Source organism: Dendrobates tinctorius, unplaced genomic scaffold, assembly GCF_039654945.1.
Source record: "Dendrobates tinctorius isolate UK_male_01 unplaced genomic scaffold, ASM3965494v1 ptg000035l, whole genome shotgun sequence".
Lineage (NCBI taxonomy): Eukaryota > Metazoa > Chordata > Amphibia > Anura > Dendrobatidae > Dendrobates > Dendrobates tinctorius.
Genome location: NW_027361703.1, coordinates 55,371,074 through 55,393,670, shown reverse-complemented (window position 1 = coordinate 55,393,670; position 22,597 = coordinate 55,371,074). Strand labels below are relative to the sequence as shown.

Genomic DNA, 22,597 nt, shown 5'->3' with positions numbered 1-22,597 from the left:
TGTCATGGGAAGCAGGAGGCTCAGCACCAGGTGTGGGCTATAGGAGGACTGTCATGGGAAGCAGGAGGCTCAGCACCAGGTGTGGGCTATAGGAGGACTGTCATGGGAAGCAGGAGGCTCAGCACCAGGTGTGGGCTATAGGAGGACTGACATGGGAAGCAGGAGGCTCAGCACCAGGTGTGGGCTATAGGAGGACTGTCATGGGAAGCAGGAGGCTCAGCACCAGGTGTGGGCTATAGGAGGACTGACATGGGAAGCAGGAGGCTCAGCACCAGGTGTGGGCTATAGGAGGACTGTCATGGGAAGCAGGAGGCTCAGCACCAGGTGTGGGCTATAGGAGGACTGTCATGGGAAGCAGGAGGCTCAGCACCAGGTGTGGGCTATAGGAGGACTGACATGGGAAGCAGGAGGCTCAGCACCAGGTGTGGGCTATAGGAGGACTGTCATGGGGAGCAGGAGGCTCAGCACCAGGTGTGGGCTATAGGAGGGCTGTCATGGGAAGCAGGAGGCTCAGCACCAGGTGTGGGCTATAGGAGGACTGTCATGGGAAGCAGGAGGCTCAGCACCAGGTGTGGGCTATAGGAGGACTGTCATGGGAAGCAGGAGGCTCAGCACCAGGTGTGGGCTATAGGAGGGCTGTCATGGGAAGCAGGAGGCTCAGCACCAGGTGTGGGCTATAGGAGGACTGTCATGGGGAGCAGGAGGCTCAGCACCAGGTGTGGGCTATAGGAGGACTGACATGGGGGGCAGGAGGCTCAGCACTAGGTGTGGGCTATAGGAGGACTGTCATGGGGAGCAGGAGGCTCAGCACCAGGTGTGGGCTATAGGAGGGCTGTCATGGGAAGCAGGAGGCTCAGCACTAGGTGTGGGCTATAGGAGGACTGTCATGGGGGGCAGGAGGCTCAGCACCAGGTGTGGGCTATAGGAGGACTGTCATGGGAAGCAGGAGGCTCAGCACCAGGTGTGGGCTATAGGAGGACTGACATGGGGGGCAGGAGGCTCAGCACTAGGTGTGGGCTATAGGAGGACTGTCATGGGAGGCAGGAGGCTCAGCACCAGGTGTGGGCTATAGGAGGGCTGTCATGGGAAGCAGGAGGCTCAGCACCAGGTGTGGGCTATAGGAGGACTGACATGGGGGGCAGGAGGCTCAGCACTAGGTGTGGGCTATAGGAGGACTGTCATGGGGAGCAGGAGGCTCAGCACCAGGTGTGGGCTATAGGAGGGCTGTCATGGGAAGCAGGAGGCTCAGCACCAGGTGTGGGCTATAGGAGGACTGACATGGGGGGGCAGGAGACTCAGCACTAGGTGTGGGCTATAGGAGGACTGTCATGGGAAGCAGGAGGTTCAGCACCAGGTGTGGGCTATAGGAGGACTGTCGTGGGGAGCAGGAGGTTCAGCACCAGGTGTTGGCTATAGGAGGACTGCCGTGGGGGGCAGGAGGCTGAGCATCGGGTGTGGGCTATAGGAGGACTGTCATGGGGGGCAGAAGGCTCAGCACGAGGTGTGGGCTATAGGAGGACTGTCATGGGGGACAGAAGGCTCAGCACCGGGTGTGGGCTATAGGAGGACTGTCATGGGAAGCAGGAGGCTCAGCACCGGGTGTGGGCTATAGGAGGACTGTCATGGGAAGCAGGAGGCTCAGCACCAGGTGTGGGCTATAGGAGGGCTGTCATGGGGAGCAGGAGGCTCAGCACCAGGTGTGGGCTATAGGAGGGCTGTCATGGGGAGCAGGAGGCTCAGCACGAGGTGTGGGCTATAGGAGGGCTGTCATGGGGAGCAGGAGGCTCAGCACGAGGTGTGGGCTATAGGAGGGCTGTCATGGGGAGCAGGAGGCTCAGCACCAGGTGTGGGCTATAGGAGGGCTGTCATGGGGAGCAGGAGGCTCAGCACCAGGTGTTGGCTATAGGAGGGCTGTCATGGGGAGCAGGAGGCTCAGCACCAGGTGTTGGCTATAGGAGGACTGTCATGGGGGACAGAAGGCTCAGCACGAGGTGTGGGCTATAGGAGGACTGTCATGGGGGACAGAAGGCTCAGCACGAGGTGTGAGCTATAGGTGGACTAAGTAGGAGCCCATATATGTTACACTACCGTGAAAAGCAGGATCCCCCAAATCTAATGTCAAGAGGCATCTGAATAGGGTCCCGTGGGTGGCAGAGTCCCTCTCACATCTGTTTTAGAAAATGTCTGTATTCCCCATTTTTAAACAAAATAATGCAGTCGTTGGTGGCTGTGGAGTTTGGGTCTAGGAGTTTGGGTATGGAGGGGGCATAGGCACTGATTGCATAATGTCAGCATCTTTAGGGTTACACCCCGCTGTCTATTTATTTCCGATTGTAAATGGAAGAATATGGTCATGTTCAGATGAGCAGATGCAAAAATTGTCCAGGTTCCATCCAGAAAAAACAATTTTTTATCCTTGTGTCTATTTTGTACAATACATGAACAATTTAAGAAATAATAAAATGTCAGCTACAGTTCCCTCTCTTAGTAATTATATTGGATCTATGAAAAAGGCATGAGATGCTGATACGGTAACCTGTAAGTAAGGCTCTACTCTGAGCACACGTTGACTTAGAATGGGAGCCACCTGTCCGAAATCCGGACCCTAGTAGTGCATGCTGCCAATTTTTATTTTTTTTTTTTTTACATGCAGCTAGTCTGTGTATTAGAGCTCATACTCACTTACGAGAGACTTGCACGATTCTCGTTCGAGTCTCTCGCATGAAAACCTGGGACTGCCGCCAGCGCTCAGACCATAGCGTGCGGCTACATGTATTTCTATGCAGCCGCATCCTCCGGTCCGAGTGCCGGCGGCAGTCCCAGGTTTTCGTGTGAGTCTCTCACAAGTGAGTATGAGCCCTAAAAGTGTTGATGTGAAGACGTATAGACTGGCATTGCTCGGTGTGCTCCTGTATGTCCTGTGTGTTACCTGCTCAGCACACAGACTTTTTGTCTGAACGAGCCCTAACTGAGGAACAGCACTATGTCACACCACTGCCTGGATCCTGTTTTTGGAGCAAAATTAATAGTAAAGTATGAACTGCTCCCAGGATTTGTCCAAACCTGAAATCAGGTCACTTAAGAAAGATTGTAAATCAGAGGTGTGACGTTGTCCCAATGCAGACACACCTCACTGCAGCTCTGTTTATTAGTCTTGTGCTTCAGCTTTTGTATTTTAATTGTGCTTTGCTTCCTTGCAATGATGATGGCTGCTGCCTCTTGTGAATGAAGTCAGGCATGTTTTTTTTTTTTTCTTTATATGTACAGAGGCTGACTGAGTCTAAAGCTCGGTTCAGATGGCCATACTTCTGATCTTACAGCATCGCAGTCTGGGCTGTATTCGGAGCGGCATGCACGGACTGACCTGATCTTACGTCATCGCAGTCTAGTCCGTACACGGACTTTCAGATGCGGGCTTCTGAACCGTGCCTTAGGACTGCTTCACTTGTGAATGCTACGTAGCTTGCTTCCCATGTTACAGCCAGATAACCCACAGACAGCACACTCACCAATCTTATTCATGTTGTTAAGATGACTGTTTCTCAGTAAATGTGAAAAAATACTTGCAGTGTGTCTTAGGTACTTCGGATGAGACTTGCTCATTCAAAGGTATGGGGGCACAAAAAAAAATTTGTATCGCATCCAGTTTTTACAGATACATTATAGTTATTAAAATGGAAGAATCTATTTGGTCTTGTAAACTTTAATTCACTGCTGATGTATAAAAATGGATTGCACACAAATAAAAAATACAGGCATACAGGTGAAAATCGTCCCAATTTTCTGGAGGACAATTGGATAAATTTTCATACGCTTGTCTGTTTCCAGCCCTTTAGGCTCCACTCATGTGCTGTCCAAATCCATGAAGTTCAACTGATGAAATAGATCCCTGATCCAGGCTTCAGATCCGTAAGGCTATGTGCACACAGAGTTTTTTGGCTCTGCAGATTTTGTAGTGAAAACTGCAGACTGCGGTTTTGCCTGTGGTTTTATACCTCATAATGGATGAGGTGTGAAACTGCAGCATTTCTGCACTAAAGAATTGACATGCTGCGGATTGTAAACCGCAGCAAAACCGTGCGGAAAAATCCGCAGCATGTGCACAGCGTTTTCCAGTTTACCATTGAAAACAATGGTACTGTACAACGCACTTAAATCTGCTGCGGACCCGCAGAGCCTGAAACGCTGCAGATCCGCAGCAGAATCCGCACCGTGTGCACATGGCCTTAGGCTCAGAGCAGATCCTATTCTGGTCTGTGTTTGTAGATCAGACTTGGCCATACAAGTCAATGAGGATCTGTAATACAGTAGTGCAAGTCAGAAGGCTTCCAGACTGCCTCTGTTTTGCTGCTCTGCCTTACAGATCTCTTGTTTAGTGATACATTTTGACTAAAAATAAAGCCTTCCAGGGGTCGTCTTATTGGCTTGCAAGCACATCTTGTCATGATGTAACTTGGATGATACCTGAGTTAAAAAAGTCAGTCCATTTTCTCTTGGATGGTAGCACTCACTCACTTTTGGAAAGTTGGGAATCCGTTACAGTGCATCTGCCAAGGGTGTCAATGATCCAAACATATGACTCCTGGCTACTAGAGGTCATAGATTGATAAAACATAATGAGAAAGTTGATATTTTTATTTTGAGGCCAAAGTTGGACACGGCACTTTATTTTTTTTTTAGAAACTCTGACTCTTATCTGCAGTGCCCTGGTATGCTTTGTCCTGTCAGGTTTCTATTCCCTGTTTGACATCAATAATGGTGTAGTCTATTGCACTCTTCATTCCTAAAACAAGAAAATGCCAAGTCATTGTGTAGGAATTTTGAGTCAGAGTCTCCATCCTAGCTATTATGAGACTACTCTATTTAAGAACCTCCCCATCCTCTTCCCCACCCGAGTGACTACTGCGGATCAGCTTTAAGGCAGCATCATTTTATGACAAATCCAGCTTCCTTAAAAAGCTTGCTATAGTATCTGCTAAATTCTTCCACCTGATATAGGTAGCACGTAATGTAATGCAAACAAATCCGTTACCTCCATCTACTGAGATCTGAGGGGTATGTTTTAGTTAATGCTCCTAAAAAAAAAAAACAAGCTACTTTTAAATTTTACTTTTTCTTAAAATTTTCCGGCTCCCTATCCCCCTTGTCCGACTAGCTCTACTTTTCTATTTTATTCTTCAACGCTCTGCGCCAAGGGGATTCACCACTACTTCTTGGCTGAACCTGTGCAAAGCATACAAGCGTTGCACTGAAGCCGCTGTGCCCCAAACCCCGACCACCTCTGTGCAGCCAAAACGCTCTTCCAAAGTTGTAGAGACATGGTTGTCTCATAAAGTTGAAACCAGAAGTTTACATACCCTATATAAAAACACACATATGCATGTTTTTCTCAATGTCCGACATGAAATCAGAATAAACCTTTCCCTTTTAGGTGAGTTAGGATTATCAGAATTATTTGCCAAATGCCAGAATCATGAGAGAGAGAATGTTTTAAGGCATTTTTATTACTTACTGCAAAGTCAAAATTTTACATATTCTCAGATTACTATGCCTTTAAACAATTCTGGACTGCCCATATGATGATGCCATGTATTTGGAAGCTTCAGGGTAGCCTAAAAATAAAACGTGGAGCACAGCAAAGGGCGGCTGCTAAAGGGGAAGGGAGCAGTGCCCATCCCAGAACAATTATATTGTACCTGAAAGCATTGCCTGACTTATTGCATTGGTTCCAACAGTACACAGAGTCTGTGCGGTTCCAGTATTGGCATCAGTAATATTACTGACCACAGGGGAGTCTTAGGACGGCACATAGAAGGTGAACTGGGAGGAATGTTAGGAGGGATTAAAGGGGAACTGTCATCCCATTTTAGCCCTATCAGCTGCCGGCACCGCCATCAGGGGCTTATCTACAGCATTTTGTAATGCTGTAGATAAACCACTGGTAACCTGAAAGATAATAAAAACTAGTTAGATTATACTCACCGGGCGTCTGGTCCGGTCTGATGGGTGTCGCAGTCCTGTCCGGCGCCTTCCATCTTCTAGAGATGACATCCTCCTTCTTACTTCTGCTGCGGCGGCTCCTGTGCAGGCGTACTTTATCTGCCCTGTTGAGGGCAGAGTAAAGTACTGCAGTGCACAGGCGCCGGAGCTCTCTGACCTTTCCCGGCGCTGCAGTGCTTTACTCCTCTCAATAGGGCAGATAAAGTACGCCTGTGCAGGAGCCGAGGCAGAAGTAAGGCCTCTTTCACACTTCAGTTTTTTGCATCAGTTCAAATCCGCCAAAAACTCATACAAGCGGATCCGTTGTTAACTGATGTGAACGGATGGCACAGGATCCGTTTTTAGACGGATCCTGAAAATGCGGAAATTTAAAGGAAATGCCGGCCGAGAGAGAGAGAGAGAGATTGATTTTTGTTTTGTCCGGCACCCAGAAAGAATTTTGGGTTAAATGAGTGTCTGGAGGATCCGCCAGAGGAAAAAACGTTGCAAGCTCCGTTTTGAAATCTTTGAGGATGGTGACGGACAGCAACTTTTGGCGGATCCTCAAAAAAACGAATGCAACGGACAGCAATCCGTCACAATCCGCCATTAATGCAAGTCAATGGGGGAAAAAAACGGATCCTCAAAAAAAATTTGAGGATCCGTTTTTTTCAAAACCTGGCGGATTGTGACTGATTGTAAAAAACGGAAGTGTGAAAGAGGCCTAAGAAGGAGGATGTCATCGTATGAAGATGGGAGGCGCGGGACCGGACCGCGACGCCCCCGGGTGAGTATAATCTAACTCGTTTTTCTTATCTTTCAGGTTACACCGGGGGCTTATCTACAGAATGCTGTAGATAAGCCCCTGATGTTGGTGGCTGCAGCTCATAGGGCTAAAATGGGGTGACAGATTCCCTTTAACTGTGCACAGTGATTTATAGATCTTAAGGCTGCACAGAAGTATACAGACGAAGCTTTGTAGTTGGGAATGAGAGAGCTGTGGGACATATACAACTTTGCCTCTTGGAAAAAGTAGTATAGAGGCATAAAGAGAGAGTTGTCAGGAAGTTGAGGAAACAATAAGAAACCACAAAAGATATCTGCTAGGGGCTTAAAAAAGCAAAATAGAGGTAGGGGTCGGGGATGTCAAATCTTTTTTTTTTTTTTTTGTCCAGAAAATTCCTTTAAGCTTGCTGTAAAATTGCTGATAAAGGGCATCAACGTGTACAATATTTGCTAAAATATTTTATGTATTAAAGCTGTGTGTAAATCAAGCCTTTTAGAAGTTGTTTTTTTTTTCTTTTTAATTTTGCCTTTGTTGTGACATTGTTTTCATGTTTTTCCCCACAAATTAGTATTCAGCATGTGTACGGAGCACAACATCCACCTTTTGATCCACTGCTGCATGGAACGTAAGTAGATATTTTCTTTTTAGTCCTTTCATCTTCGCTTCTATTAAAAATAGAACAAACGGCAACGGGCAAGCTTTTAGCTCCGTTTTTATGTATTATGGACAGTTGACTCACTTGTTTGGTTTAGGTTGTTTTTTTTCTTTTCCCTAGGATGAAATAAAAAAATTGGATATTTTGATCTGCAGAATTTATCATTTCCGGTACTCTTTGTAAAGGATAAGTTATTGATCTGTGGCATATACTCCTTATGTAAGAACTCGTTCTCTTTTAGTCTTGGCAAACAATGTAAGCCGTTCAGTGGTTGGAGAAGGCACTGGAGCTAGCGAGCTTCTTTGTCACATGCCAAACATGAACATAAAAGGCAATGGTCCGAGCTTTCGTATTAGAAAGAAGGAAATACTAGAGGAGAATAATCAATTGTTTTATCCAATGGTGGCTCTGTAACTGCCAAATGAAGAAGAACTCATGAACACATCCACCGTTTTCCTGCTGCTTCAAAAACAATGCAGCCAGGTACGCAAGCGTCTAAAAGGCACCATGTGCACCTACACCGTGGCTTACTTAAAGCATTCATTTTTACTGTCATTTTTTTTTTCTTTATTTTGCATTTATAAAATTTTATAGCAAAGTCTATTACAAAAAAGCCGCCTTACCCAGAGAACTCTAAAATCATCTGTAAATGACAAAACACTGACTTTTTTGTATTGTTTTTCATATACTCAAAAAGGAACATTTTAGCTGCAGTGTAGTCAACCTAGAAAAAATTATCAAAAACATTGTGTAAAACTACACTGAATTCAGCTTAAAGGGGTATTTTCTTGGGGTGTACAGGGTAGGGTTAAGGAAAACAATGTGCTAAATGTTCGCTTGTATATCAGGCAGCACTTGTATTGAACAGTCATCTTTAAAGGGAATCTGTCAGCAGGTTTTTACTACCTCATCTGAGAGCAGCCTGATGTAGGCAAAAGAGAAGCTGAATCCAACCATGTGTCACTTAGTCTACTGGGTGCAGCCATTCTGACACAATTGGAGCTTTTAGATTTAGAATGAAGCAGAACTGAGAAAGCTAGCCCCACAGAGCTTGATAAAAGAGGCATGTGTTTGTCTGTGTTTTAACCCCTACATAATGCTGTCTTTGGATTACATAGCAAAAACCTGCTGACCGAGTACCTTTAAAAGTCAAGGGACTAATCCATGTACAGTTTTTCACATCATTGGAAAGGAGCAAGATTTATCTACAAATTAAAAAAAACAGTATGGGACAAGTGGGATTAGGAAATAAATAAGTCTATGATGGGAAATCCAGTTTTGCTTTGTTCATCTAAATTCAATTTTATTCCCGTCCTTTAATCTTTCCAGTCCTGTCATCTCCCACCGACCACCAATGGTGTATTGCCGCCAATCACTAGGCACAGTGCCTTACAGGTAGAACACCCGGTTGTGAACATGCATTAGAAAATCATGGCTACCTTCTTTCAGAAACAGTGCTACCCTTAACACACATGGGTTTGTGTGGTACTCCTGCTCGGTTCCATTCTCTCCAATGGGGCTGGGCTGCAATGCAAGATACAACTCCATGGTCAGAGGTGGCGCTGTGTCCAAAATAATAAAGCAGCCATGTTTTTCTTGCTTTGGTCAACTCTTATGAAAAGACAAGAAATTTGAGACAAAAATTAAATTATTTTTTATCCTTTGTCACCTTTATGAAAAAATAAGAATGAGCTTAAACATGACCTTAATCGCTTCCATACTGCGCATAGACTTTCAATGTCTGCGAGAGCCGGCTCCGACTCTGCAATAACGTTCTAAAACTTAATTATGTAGCTGCAGGGGATGGACCACGGCTGTCGGAGACTTCTGGAGTGCCTACAGAGAAGGAAGAGATGGTTCATAGCACTAAACAAGTGCTTTCTATGCAGTAATAGAAAGCACTGACGGCGATTCCTCCTTCATTCCCAGTGATCATATGATTGCTGAGTCCTAAGAGACCCAGACAGCTCTGCTATGTAGGCAGTAGGCTGCATTTCCCCTGAAACTGGGGCTAATATAAAAGCCGAAGTTACAAGGGAAACAAGACAAAAATAAAAATATATTTAAATTTTGAAAAGCTTTCTCGCCATTGTTTGACTTTTTAGGGGGAACAATGTGTAAAATAAATGAAAAAAATAATAGGTAAAAAAACATAAACTAAAAAAATAAATTGAGTGTCAATTATATCAAAATAATTGTTACAGACTGGGAAGCACATTTTTTTAATGCATTTTCGTGATCCTTTGTGGTCCTTATAAAGAACAAAAACAAGAAAAGCATACGCTTTTTACCCTTACTTTCCCACTGATGTAGCCCAATATAAAAATAAGAATGACCGTGGCATAAAAATGAAACCCAACTTACTGGTAAAAAAAAAAAAAAAAAAAGACACAAAAATTATTTGAATATCAGAGTGTGTGCCCACGTTGCGTTTTTTTAAGCGTTTTTGATGCGTTTTTCGGTGTCAAACTACAAAAACGCTTAAAAGAAGCATCCCATTCATTTTAATGCATTTTGGCCTTTTTGTGCCAATGGATGCGTTTTTTACCGCTAAGGAAACGCTTAGCGGTAAACGCAGCATGTTCATTAATTTCCACTTAGGTCTGCGTTTTTGGCTATTTCCTATAGTCTAAAAGACGCGCGGAAAAAACGCATCAAAAGCGCGCGTTTTCTGGGAAGGAGACCCGTTTCCTAAGCGTTCAAAAACGCTACTGTAGGCACATAGCCTTAAACTGCATGTGCAAAAGCACTTAAAATGGCCTGGTCTTGAACTGGTTAATCTGTTTATTTTGTACTCACTGAATACTATTGTACTAATAGGGAAACAGCTCAGTAGTAGTTTGGTGAAGTTTCTCACTTTAACACCTTCACGAACAGTGACACAGCGTATGCGTCATGAAGGTCAGTGCCAATCCGGCCAATGACGCATATGCTGTGTCATGACTTGAAAGCCCCCCTGCGGTTCGGGTGATCGGGGCCAGTGAAAGGTCACGCGACCCGCAGGTACAGGGGGCTTTGGGCTTCTCCCCCCGTGGCTGGAATCGCACTAATTGGCTGTTAAAAGTGAAACAGCCAATCAGAGCGATAGTAATATTTTATCAATGAAATTTGATGAAATATTACAATCCAGCCATGGCCGATGCTGCAGTAGCATCGGACATGGCTGGAGACACCGACCCAACCCCCCCCCGCCACCGAAAGACAGCAGCGATCTGCCGCCGCACTCATCTGCTCCCCCCCAGATTCCGATCAACCCCCCCCACCCTGGTACGTTCCGAGTTCCGCTGTCGCTCCCGGTGTTCCGCCGTCCCGGATCATGGGCGCCGCCATCTTCCAAAATGGCGGGCGCATGCGCAGTACGCTTGTCGAAACTGCCAAATGGCAGATTCCATTCATTCACTTTGATCACTGTGATAGATCCTATTGCAGTGATCAAAATAAAATAGTAAATCACCCACCCCATAGGTAGGCACAAATAGTAAAACAAAATATTTTTATTTTTACATTAGGGTTAGAAAAAGGGTTAGGGTTGGCATTAGGGTTAGGGGTGTGTTGGGGTTAGGGTTGGGATTAGGGTTAGGCTTGTGGTTAGGGTTATGGGTAGGGTTGGGATTAGGGTTAGGGGTGTGTTGGGGTTAGGGTTGGAGTTGGAATTGAGGGGTTTCCACTGTTTGGGCACATCAGGGGGTCTCCAAATGCGACATGGCGCCACCATTGATTCCAGCCAATTTTGTGTTCAAAATGTCAAACGGTGCTCCCTCCCTTCAAAGCCTCGATGTGTGCCCAAACAGTGGTTTACCCCAACATATGGGGTATCAGCGTACTCAGGAAAAATTGCACAACAAATTTGGGGGTCTAATTTCTCCTGTTACCCTTGGGAAATTAAAAAATTGGGGGCTAAAAAATTATTTTTGTGGAAAAAAAAAGATTTTTTATTTTCACGGCTCTGCGTTCTAAACTTCTGTGAAGCAATTGGGGGTTCAAAGTGCTCACCACACAGCTAGATAAGTTCCTTGGTGGGTCTAGTTTCCAAAATGGGGTCACTTGTGAGGGGTTTCACAGTTTAGGCACATCTAGGGCTCTGCAAATGTAACATGACGCCCGCAGACCATTCCGTCAAAGTCGGCATTTCAAAACGTCACTACTTCCCTTCCGAGCCCCAACGTGTGCCCAAACAGTGGTTCCCCCCATATATGTACAACAACTTTTGTGGTCCAATCTCTCCTGTTAGCCATGTGAAAATAAATAGCGGGCTAAAAAATCATTTTTGAGGGAAAAAAAAAGATGTTTTTTATTTTCACGGCTTTGCGTTATAAACTTTTGTGAAGCACTTGGGGGTTCAAAGTGCTCACCACACATCTAGATAAATTCCTTAAGGAGTCTAGTTTCCAAAATGGTGTCACTTGTGGGGGGTTTTCACTTTTTAGGCACACAGAGGCTCTCTAAATGCAACATGGTGTCCACTAATGATTGGAGCTAATTTTCCATTCAAAAAATGAAATGGCGCTCCTTCCCTTTCGGGCCCTGCCGTGCGCCTAAACAGTGGTTTATGACCACATATGTGGTATCGGTGTACTCAGGAGAAATTGCGCAACAAATTTTAGGATCCATTTTATCATGTTACCCATGTGAAAATGACAAAAATTGATGCTAAAAGAAAATTTTTGTTGGAAAAATTAAAATGTCCATTTTTTTTCCTTCCACATTGCTTTAGTTCCTATGAAGCACCCAAAGGGTTAATAATCTTCTTGAATGTAGTTTTGAGTAGCTTGAGGGGTGCAGTTTTTAGAATGGTGTCATTTTTGGGTATTTTCTGCCATATAGACCTCTCAAAGTGACTTCAAATGTGAGGTGGTCCCTAAAAATAAAAAAAAAATAAAAAAAAATGGTTTTGTAAATTTTGTTGCAAAAATGAGAAATCACTGGTCAACTTTTAACCCTTATAACTTCCTAACAAAAAAAAAAATTGTTTCCAAAATTGTGCTGATGTAAAGTAGACATGTGGGAAATGTTATTTAGTAACTATTTTGTGGCATATACCTCTCTGGTTTAACAATAAAAATTCAAAATGTGAAAATTGCGAAATTTTTGCCAAATTTCAAATTTTTTTTCATTAATAAACGCAAAAATTATCGGCCTTAAATTTACCACTAACATGAAGCCCAATATGTCACGAAAAAACAATCTCAGAATCGCTAGGATTCGTTGAAGCGTTCCATAGTTATTACCTCATAAAGGGGCACTGGTCAGAATTACAAAAAATGGCCAGGTCATTAAGGTCAAAATAGGCTTGGTCATGAAGAGGTTAAAGGAACGTTAAGGGTGATTTCACATTGCGTTCTGGCATCTGTTTGGTGGAACTTTGGGGCTTATGTCCGAACCTCCTGCAAAGTGATATTCGGACGTATGCGACCATAGACTATAATGATGGCGGCAGAGCGAACGATCGCTCTGCCGTGCATCATTTTTGGGCGTGTACACCTACTGGAGGCGGACACCCAGACAAAGTCTACTACATCTGGGTGTACACACCCTGTAATGATGTACGGCAGAACTCCCATTTGCTCTGCCGGCACCATTATAATCTATGACTCTGTCAGCGCATATGTCCGAATCCCGTTTTGCGGGGTGGTTCAGATGTAAACGCCGATGGGGCCACCGAACGGATGCTGGAACACAATGTGAAAGCACCCTGAGTGTCCGCCTCCAGTAAGGTGCATACTCCCCAAAATGATGTCCTACAGAGCTCACGTTCCGTATGGTGGGGTTGGCAGAGGCAAGTGCAGACTATCATATGTTCTCTATCCGAGAAAATATGTGCGATAACGCTAACCGGACTCAGATCGGACTATAGTCAGATGGCCACCCGATTTCCTCAGATGTCGATAATTTAAAGATAAAGTTTCTCCACCTTCACCATGCAGTCAGTCCATGAAAATTGGACCCCACTTGCATGCCATTCAAGTGAGGTCTGATTTTTTTTTTCATGGACCCATTGACACGAATGGATGAGTGCCATCCAATTATTGGAGACAAATATTGCATGCTGCGATTATTTTATTCCTTGAACCACTGCGTCCGAGATAAAAACAAGGCATGTGCACGACTCCATTGAGTAACATTGGTCTGAGTGAGAACTGATGTTTTGATGGATTTCACTCAGAGCGAAACTACTGTCGTCTCCACGAGTCCTCAGATTTGTGAGCACTATCAATCTTTACCTGGACTCCTAAAATTATTATTTTAATAGGATCATGCCACAATTTACAGTAAACACATCAGCCTCATCAGGTCTACGTAATCTGTATAATAATGTATACAGTTTGTATTGTGAGCGCTGGAGTTTCCATAAGGAAAAAAAAATGTCTGCCAGTGGCCATTCCTGGGTCAGTTTCAGCAATTTGATTGTTTTTTACCTCCTCTCCATGGTCATCATGCTGTCAGTTTTGAATTGCTTGTTTCCATTTTGTGAAATCAATGGAAAGAGAAATTTGATTTATATTAACAGCTATTAAATATTTTATGGAGGGGATTGAAAATGTTAGATACCTTGTTGTAAGCATGAGTGATTTTTATCTCCTAGGAATTGGAAATGTGCTGAGAAAACTGCCGTTAAATACATTCTGAATAATAATCTCATGGTGTCGCTGTCATTTTTCATTTTTTATTTTACCACAGTATGTGATCTTGGAAGACGTTCACTATCCGCTCCCTCTCAGCAATATACTCGGGGTGGCTTACATATAAATTTTTTTCTGATCAATAAAGTGAATGTGGGTTTACTTTAGTTCACCAGGAAGTGGGGTTAATTTTTTATTTTCTTATTTCTTAAGGTTTCCTTTCGATCCATAATGACAAGATGAAAATGCCCAAGGCTCGCGAATATGTAAAGAAGTAGGGCACTGTATTATCAGTAGCAGCCATATCTAGAAAACCGTGACCATCTTTATATGTATGCCACGAGAAGTAGAACAATGTAGTTTGACAATGCGTTTAGTCTGATATACTAAGCTGCGCAAAATTTGTCATATAATATTAGTCTATTGATATGTTAATTTACATTTCCATAATATTAGTTCAAGGTTGAAAGAAGGCACACGTCCAACCAACAATCTGATTTGGTCATCCAGTGGAAGCCAAAAACCCCACAAATCAGATGCTTCAATGTGTAGGGAAAAAATTCCTTTTGAACGCCACAATATGGCAATCAGACTAGTTCCCTGGATAAACAACCCATTGCAGTATCTAGTTCCCATAACCTGTAGTATTAAAAATTTCAAAAAAGGCATCCAGGCCCTCCTTGAACTTTTTAATATATCTACCATCACAACATTATGTGGCATGGAGTTCCATAATATCACTGCTCTTACAGTAAAGAAACAACATCTGTGATGATTAAAGAAGCGCTCCTATGAAGATTTATTTTTATAAAACTGTGGATATGTGCATGTAGTGTAGTGCGCATGTGTTTCTATATTCACCTACTGCCTGCTGCCATCTCCAGGATCCAGTGCCATTCTGCTCCTCTTCTCTGTGACGTCACCAAACTCTCTTTTAGGCCTCTTTCAGAAGTCAGTGTGTCTGGTACGTATGGTGACAGTTTTCACACGAACTGGAGACACTTACACATGTAGTCCCATTCAAGTAAATGGGTCTGTGCCCATGTCAGTATATTTCCACGGTCGGTGTGTCTGTGGGCAAAATACGTTGACATGTCCATTTTTAATAGCAGCACAGGCTGTAAAACGTCCCGCAAACGTGCGCACGGATGACACACAGGGATGTCATCCGTGTGACATGTACCGGCACCTGAGAAGCAGCGGTACAGTAAGTACTGTTCCCCGGCGCTGGGTGCTGAAGACCGCTCGCATCATTATCCCTTACTCTGCTGGTGAACAGGGCAGAATGAGTTATATTCCACTGATAACAGCAAGAGGCGGCGGTGGCTGATGGAACTATAACTTCCATCAGCCTACACCTGCTGCTAATAACAGTGAGAGCAGGGAGTATTCATCAGCCTGCACTGACAAATAAATAAAGAAAATGCTGTGGGTTCCCCTGTATTTTCTATAATCACCCAGGCAAAACCGACAGCTGGGGGCCGCAACCTACAGTTGTCAGCATCAGCAAGGCTGGTTATCAAGAATAGAGGGGGTCCTCATGCTATTTTTTTTTTTTTTTTAAATTATTTAAATTTAAAAAAAAAAAAACAAAAAAAAAACCTGAGCTCCCTCCAATTTTGACAACCAGCCTTGCTTAAGCTGACTGCTAAGGGCTGGCTTTCTTAGGCTGGTAAGGGGCCATGGACATTGACCACGCCCAGCCTAAAAATAGCAGCCCGCAGCTGCCCAGAAATGGCACATCAATAAGATGCGCCAATTCTGGCGCTTTGCTCGGCTCTCTACTTGCCCTGTAGCGGTGGCAAGTGGGGTTGATGTCACCTTTGTATTGTCAGGTGACCTCAAGCCCATGGCTTAGTAATGGAGAGGTGTCTATAAGACATTGATCCATTACTAATCCTATAGTTATATGGTAAATAAAGACCCAGCAAGTAAAAAGTCCTTTATTTGAAATAAAACAAAACACACTTTTCCATTTTTATTTAAATATAACAAACAGGTGAATATAACGCCCATTCCATTGAAGCCCTGGTCTCCTGTAATAAAACAAAAATAAAAGAAGATCCCTCACATTTCTGTCGTTCTGTACCACGCTGTGATCCATGTCTGGGGGATAAATAGTATTCAACCTGGACGGTGGCAAGATGTGACCGTCAAGGCTGAGAACCACTGCTGAATAAGCTGCTGTAGAGTTGAGCGACTTTAGTCGGATCGGGTCTCATGAAACAAAATTTGTTTCAGATGAAACTGGTCCAACTAGGGCAAAAAAAGTCGGAGTTTCGTCCGAAACCCGACCCCAGTGCAAGTCAATGGGAAATAAGTCGGCATTGAGCGGATGACATTCGTCCACTCAATGCCGACTTTTATTCCCCATTGACTTGCATTGGGGTCGGGTTTCGGACGAAACTCTGACTTTTTTTGCCCTAGTCGGACCAGTTTCATCTGAAACAAATTTTGTTTCATGAAACCCGATCCGACTAAAGTCGCTCAACTCTAAGCTGCTGAGAGCGCAGCATCAGTGAGGTTACCTCCGGTCAGTGAGGTTGCGTTCCCTGCCGGGCTTAACTGCGGTGACCTCTGCACTGTGGGAAAAAGTCAAGGAGTTCACCGCAGTTTAGCTCTGTGAGTTTACCACAGATAACTGTGATAATGGAGTTCGCACCTTTTCCAGCACATGACAGCTTATCTGATCAGCTTTTATGTCCCCCTAACATCCACAGGTGGAATTGCGATCCACCCGCGGCTGTTTACGTGTTAAATGCATGCACAGGAAGCGTTTCACTAATCCTGCCCATCTACACGAGTGTCCCGTGTTGCCAGTGGGTTGGCACGACATCCTGGGGTCTGCAGCAGACCCCTGTGGGTTGTCATTGCCGGATCGCTATAAGCTCCGCCCAGTGGTCAGTGCTCAGAGCAAGTGAACATTTCTTCTACACACAAGCAATCGGATGATCGCAGCTTCTAGGCTATTGAAGCAAGTAAAAAAAAAAAGTTTTGAAAGATATAAAATAACTAAATATAAAAGTTCAAATCGCCCCCGTATTCACCCCATTCAAAATAAAAAATAAAAAATACACATTTGGGATCGCTGCATTCAGAATCGTCTGATCTATCAACATATAAAAAGAATTAATCCAATCGGTAAACAGTGTAACAAAAAAAAAATTAAAACGGCAGAATTACGTTTCTTTGGCTGCTACAACATTGCAATAAAATGCAATAACGGGTGATCCAAAAATTGTATCTTCACTAAAGTGGCATCAATAAAAATGTCACATCTGCGCGCAAATAATAAGCCCTCACCCAGCCCCAGATCCCGAAAAATGGAGATATTACGGGTCTCGGAAAATGGCACTGTTTTTTTTTTTTTTTGTGATAAACTATGGATATTTTTTCACCACTTAAATGAAAAAGAGCTTAGACAAGTTTGGTGTCTACAAACTTAATGACCTGGAGAATCGTAACGGGAGGTCAGTTTTAGCATTTAGTGAACTTGGTTAAAAAAAAACAAACCCAAAACAGTTGTGCAATTGCACTTTATTTTGCAGTTTCATCGCTCTTTGAGTGTTTTCCCATTTTCTAGTGCACAATATGGTAAAATCAGTGGGGGGTCATTCAAAAGTACAACTCTTCCCGCAAAAAACAAGCCCTCACATGGCCATAATGAGGGAAAAATAGCGACGTTATGGCTCTGGGAAGAAGGGGGCAAAAACGGAAAACCTCTGGTCTGAAGGGGTTAATAAGTGCCGATCTCCATAAAGTGTCATGTTATCAACAGCACATTACCTGTTTCCGTTGGGGGATGTGCAGCTGCAGTCAACTCTAATTTGAGTAGTGTAGATACTATTTAACTTACAATAAGCCATCATGTTGCTGCTGTTCATGCTTCTAGGATGCAGCTGGGCAGAGTTGTGGTGCGTTTCGGCAAGCAGCAAACATGCCAGCAATCTCCCATCTAAAGAATGTTTTACTTGTTTGTTGGGTGATTGCTGGCATGTTTACACGGGCCAATAAGTACCCTAATTCACTCACTGACTGTAGGGACACACCATAACTCTGTCCACCTTCTCGGCAGAACTTCTAAACACAGCAACATGCTGCCTCACCAAGTGTTAGAAACTAGCACGCCATTATTCTTAGCAGGGAGGGCCACAGACCACTCTTGTTGGACTAAAGGTACTGTCACACTTAGCGATATACCAGCGATCCCGACCAGCGATATGACGCGGTCAGGATCGCTGGTACATCGCTAAGTTGTCGCTAGTGAGCTGCCACACAGGCAGATCTCACTAGCGACATCGCAGGGGTCGGGGGTTGGTACTTATCTGTCAGACGAGATGATGAAGATGTCCTCCCGCCCGCGTCCACGCGTCGCTCATCGTCACAGCAGGAAGCTGACGACGAGAAACAGCTCAGGACGTTCTCGCGCGATCAGCGATAACCAGCGGGGGAGCGGTCGGAGGTAAGTATCAGACATAGCGATATCGCTATAACGTCACAAAAACCAGTGAGGGTGGCGGCAGGCTGTGATCCGGTGCAGGGGCGGTGGCTCCACCGGCATTTCCTTGAAGCCCGGAGGCCCCCGCACATCCGTTGCTGACTGCTGCCATGTTGCGGTGGCCTCCGGGATCATGGATGCCGGGAAGATGGCCACCGGCCTGGGGACAGCGCATGTGCAGGTTCAGATCTCGTCCCGAGATCTCGGGAGACGAGGTCTCGTTGCCGAGATTTGAATCTCTGCAAATGCCGGCGGAGCCCCTCACGGAGCACAGAGAACCGCTACCCCTGCACCGGAGCACAGCCCGCTGCCACCACCGCACCACAGAGCCCCGCGGCACCCGCCACCAGCCATGGACGGCTGTAAGTATATTGCGATCATAAGACACACCCCCCACTTTCCCCAAAAATTTTGGGGGAAGAAAGTGCGTCTTATGGTCCAAAAAATACGGTATATCCCCCCCCCAGCTGATCAAATCACGGACGTGATGAGCGGCGCATGTCCAGTCAGAATCCCCCCCCCCGGTATGACATCACATCTGGCCTCCAGTGTAGCGCATGAAGGAAGATGCCGCCACCATGGCAACCCCTAACAACACACGTAACACAAGGAGGAAGCCCAGCGCGATGCGGACATGCGCACATGTCCGTGATCGTCAGAGAAAGTGCCATGGCAACCATATGTCGCAATAGCATCACTGCCTAGCAAGAAGACGTGCCCGCACAGCGGAGCGGGGTAATTGCTATCACCCCATCATAGTAACAAGCTACAAAAGCGGCATATGGAAATCAAAGGCTATAAACCACCATACTGCAGTGAGATATTAGAAATGAGAAAAAGAGGAAGAAAAAGAAAGCAATAAAATAATCACATAATAAGCCTGCATATAAGCAACGTCACATCCTTACTACCAAAACATCACATAAAAACATTACATCAGTTAGATTACTAAAGTGACATGTGCATCCAACATGTAAACATTATAATAAGTGAAATGTGCTATAATATATCAGATATTATATATATATATATATATATATATATATATATATATATATATATAAAAATAAATCAAGAAAAAAGGGCAGCACTACCAAAATAATACAGCAGGTGCAAAACCTATTCAGCAGTGTCCAAACAGCCAAAATGACAAAAGGAAAAAAAATAGGCAGCACTCAAATTAAATGTGAAAAAAGTGGATACTTTACTGATCCTCAGATGGCAACGTTTCAACGGTGACCCGTCTTTGTCAGGCTTGAGTGCTGCCTATTTTTTTCCATATGTATATATACCATCATTACAAAGTGCAAATATATATAGATATTCAAAAAGTCCTCAACAAATCGTGAAAATAAGTGTATAAAGTGTATATTTCCAACCACAGTGTACACAGTTACATAATGTGCAGCCAATTTTCTTCATCACCAAACTCCTTTTCATTCCTTCCCTCACTCTTCTTGCATTTCTTTCTTTCCATTATTTCACACCACATCGAGTGGTGCAGCCAAATCATCTGTCATCATGACATTAGGAATATGCATACAGATTCAAAGGGGATATAGGATCCAAGTATCAAAAAGGGAGAAATTTAGGATATAAACTAAAATAAATAGATAAAAAGAATAAAAAAATTAATAAACAAATTAATAAAAATACAGCACACAACATAAAACCAAATCCAGATTAAAGGAATGGAGCAAAACTCAGTTGCTCATTTAAACCATTAGGAACCATGGTTCCAAGGGTTGCAATCCACTTGCATTCTCTGAGCCAGAATGCGTTTCGAGTCTCCCCCCCCCCCCCCCCCCCCCCCCCAACACCAAGCCTGATCCTATCAATCCCTATTATATTTAATTTTTAGGGTTGCATTTGTGCTTCTCCCTAAAATGCCTGGGGAGGGTTTTAAGGGAGTCTACATCATCCATGTCCTTTGCTGCCATGATGTCTCTGATGTGTTCGCGGACTCTAATCCGAAGTTCCTGTGAGGTTAAACCTACATAGACCAGGGAACATGTACATTTTGCGTAATAAATTACATGAGTAGTACTACATGTGATATGATCCCTGATCTTGTACTCACGAGAACCATCACTGGCAGCAAAGGACGTGGCTCTCACCAAATTGTTACAGGCAAAACAGTTCCCACAAGGGAAAAAAACCATGCTTGGACATCCCCAAAATGATCAACAGGCTTTGCAACATAGTGACTGGCGACCAATATGTCTCTAAGATTTGCAGACCTTCTTGCTGTCATCGTAGGTTGCTCAGGTAGAATGCGTGCGAGCACTCGGTCTGTCTTTAGAATCGGCCAGTGTTTGGCAAAATAGTCCTCCTGTTGTCCCATCAGTGTTTATGGGTGGAGATAAATCTAGTCACTCCCCTATCCATCTCTTTCTTAGTTTTCCCCTCAGGTTTTTGACCTGTGAGAAGGGAATCCCTCTCGGTCTTTTTAGCACGTGTATATCCTCGTCTGATGCTCCTCCTACTGTACCCACATTCCCGGAATCTCTCCCCAAGATCCACAGCTTGTTTTTCAAAGGTATCTTCAGCAGTACAAATCCTGCGCATATGCAGGAACTGACCTGTAGGTATGGCTTTAATAGTTGACCCGACATTTGCTGATGACGCGTGAAGCAGGGCATTTACCGATGTCTCCTTTCTATACGCGTCAGTGTAAATAGAACCTTCAGGTTGTACTTGTAATTTTATATCCAAAAATGAGATTTCTCGATGGTGAAATGTGTGCGTGAGTTTGATGCTTGAGCTGCTTTGATTCAAACCCGACATAAATAAATGTGGATACAGTAGGGTAAAAGATATCCTAAGGCAGATATCCTTAGGGAGAGAGAGGCCGCGCTGTCTGGAGCATTATCTGCAAGGGGCTGCAGCGCTAAGAGGCTGCTGAAACAATCCAGGGTGCCGCCTCTCACAGCACGGCCTCTGTCTCCCTAAGGCCTGCTTCATCCTGTCACATTGTGTCCAGCCCCTTTGATAGACTCGAGCCCAGTCATTTACAAAATAAACAGGATTTCATTCCTGCCTTAGGATATCTTTTACCCTACTGTATCTCTTACAGTCCACTCTAAAGAAACAAAAAGACCTTTCTGATGAAGGTCCGTTGTTGGATCGAAAACGTTCATATGATATGAGTCTATTTTTGTCTGGATGCACAATAAAGAAAAAATTGCTTCTCCGATTTTGAGTGCCAAGTAATTTAGTATATGTCTATGGGTTGGAAACCTTACTTGAGCACCAATTCTCCTCTGTTTTTCTCTGGAGTGCCGTGTTTTTTTGTATAAATAAATGTAGGTCATCAACTGTACCTTGCCAAATAAAAAGAAAATCGTCGATAAATCGGAACCACCCTACTATTTGGGAGGCGGCATGTGCATCATCTGGGAAGATAGTCCTCTCCCAGTATCCCAAGAATAAATTTGCATAAGCCAGTGCACATGCCGCCCCCATGGCGGTCCCGCATCTCTGTAAATAAAACCTTTCTTTAAACGTAAAAAAATTGTGTGTCAAGATGAATCTCAGCAGCTCAAGCACAAAACCCAGCACATCAGGATCAATATTACTGGCCTCCAAGAAAAATTGTGAAGCCAGTAGACCTTCCTCATGTTCTATACACGTGTACAGAGCCTCAACATCTGCTGTCACCAGCAACATGTCGGGTTCAAGTTGTAAGCCATCCAGTCTCCTTAGGACGTCAGTGGTGTCCCTGACATAAGAGGGCAGCGTCTCGACTTGAGATCTTAAATAGTAATCTATGTATTTACATACTGAGTCACACAGCCCTCCTATGCCAGAGACAATCGGACGCCTCGGCGGACTGGCAGCATCCTTGTGGACCTTGGGGAGAAGATAGAACATGGGCACCCTAGGACAAGCAACAGAGAGTCCATCTCTAATTTTTTTAGTAATGATGCCCCTCTCAAAAACCATATCTAAGATATTATTCTATTTATTCTGGAATACTCTCATAGGGTTTTGATCAAGCAAAGTATAGGTATCTTTATTTCGTAATTGTTTGAAAGCCACTTTTTCATACTTCTCGA

At 44.2% G+C, this 22,597-nt stretch overlaps 1 protein-coding gene across 3 annotated transcripts in view; it reads left to right on the top strand.

Annotated features, from left to right (window-relative positions):
* Positions 1-22,597, top strand: part of TBC1D22A (TBC1 domain family member 22A) — a 792,012-nt gene that overhangs the window by 891 nt on the left and 768,524 nt on the right. For 2 of the 3 annotated variants that reach the window (XM_073573492.1, XM_073573494.1), the window contains exon 2: positions 7,335-7,391. In XM_073573492.1, the coding sequence (XP_073429593.1) occupies positions 7,335-7,391 (57 nt within the window). Of the gene's footprint in view, positions 1-1,607; positions 1,649-7,334; positions 7,392-22,597 lie in introns of those variants that run through there. The other variant, XM_073573493.1, reaches the window with a different exon arrangement.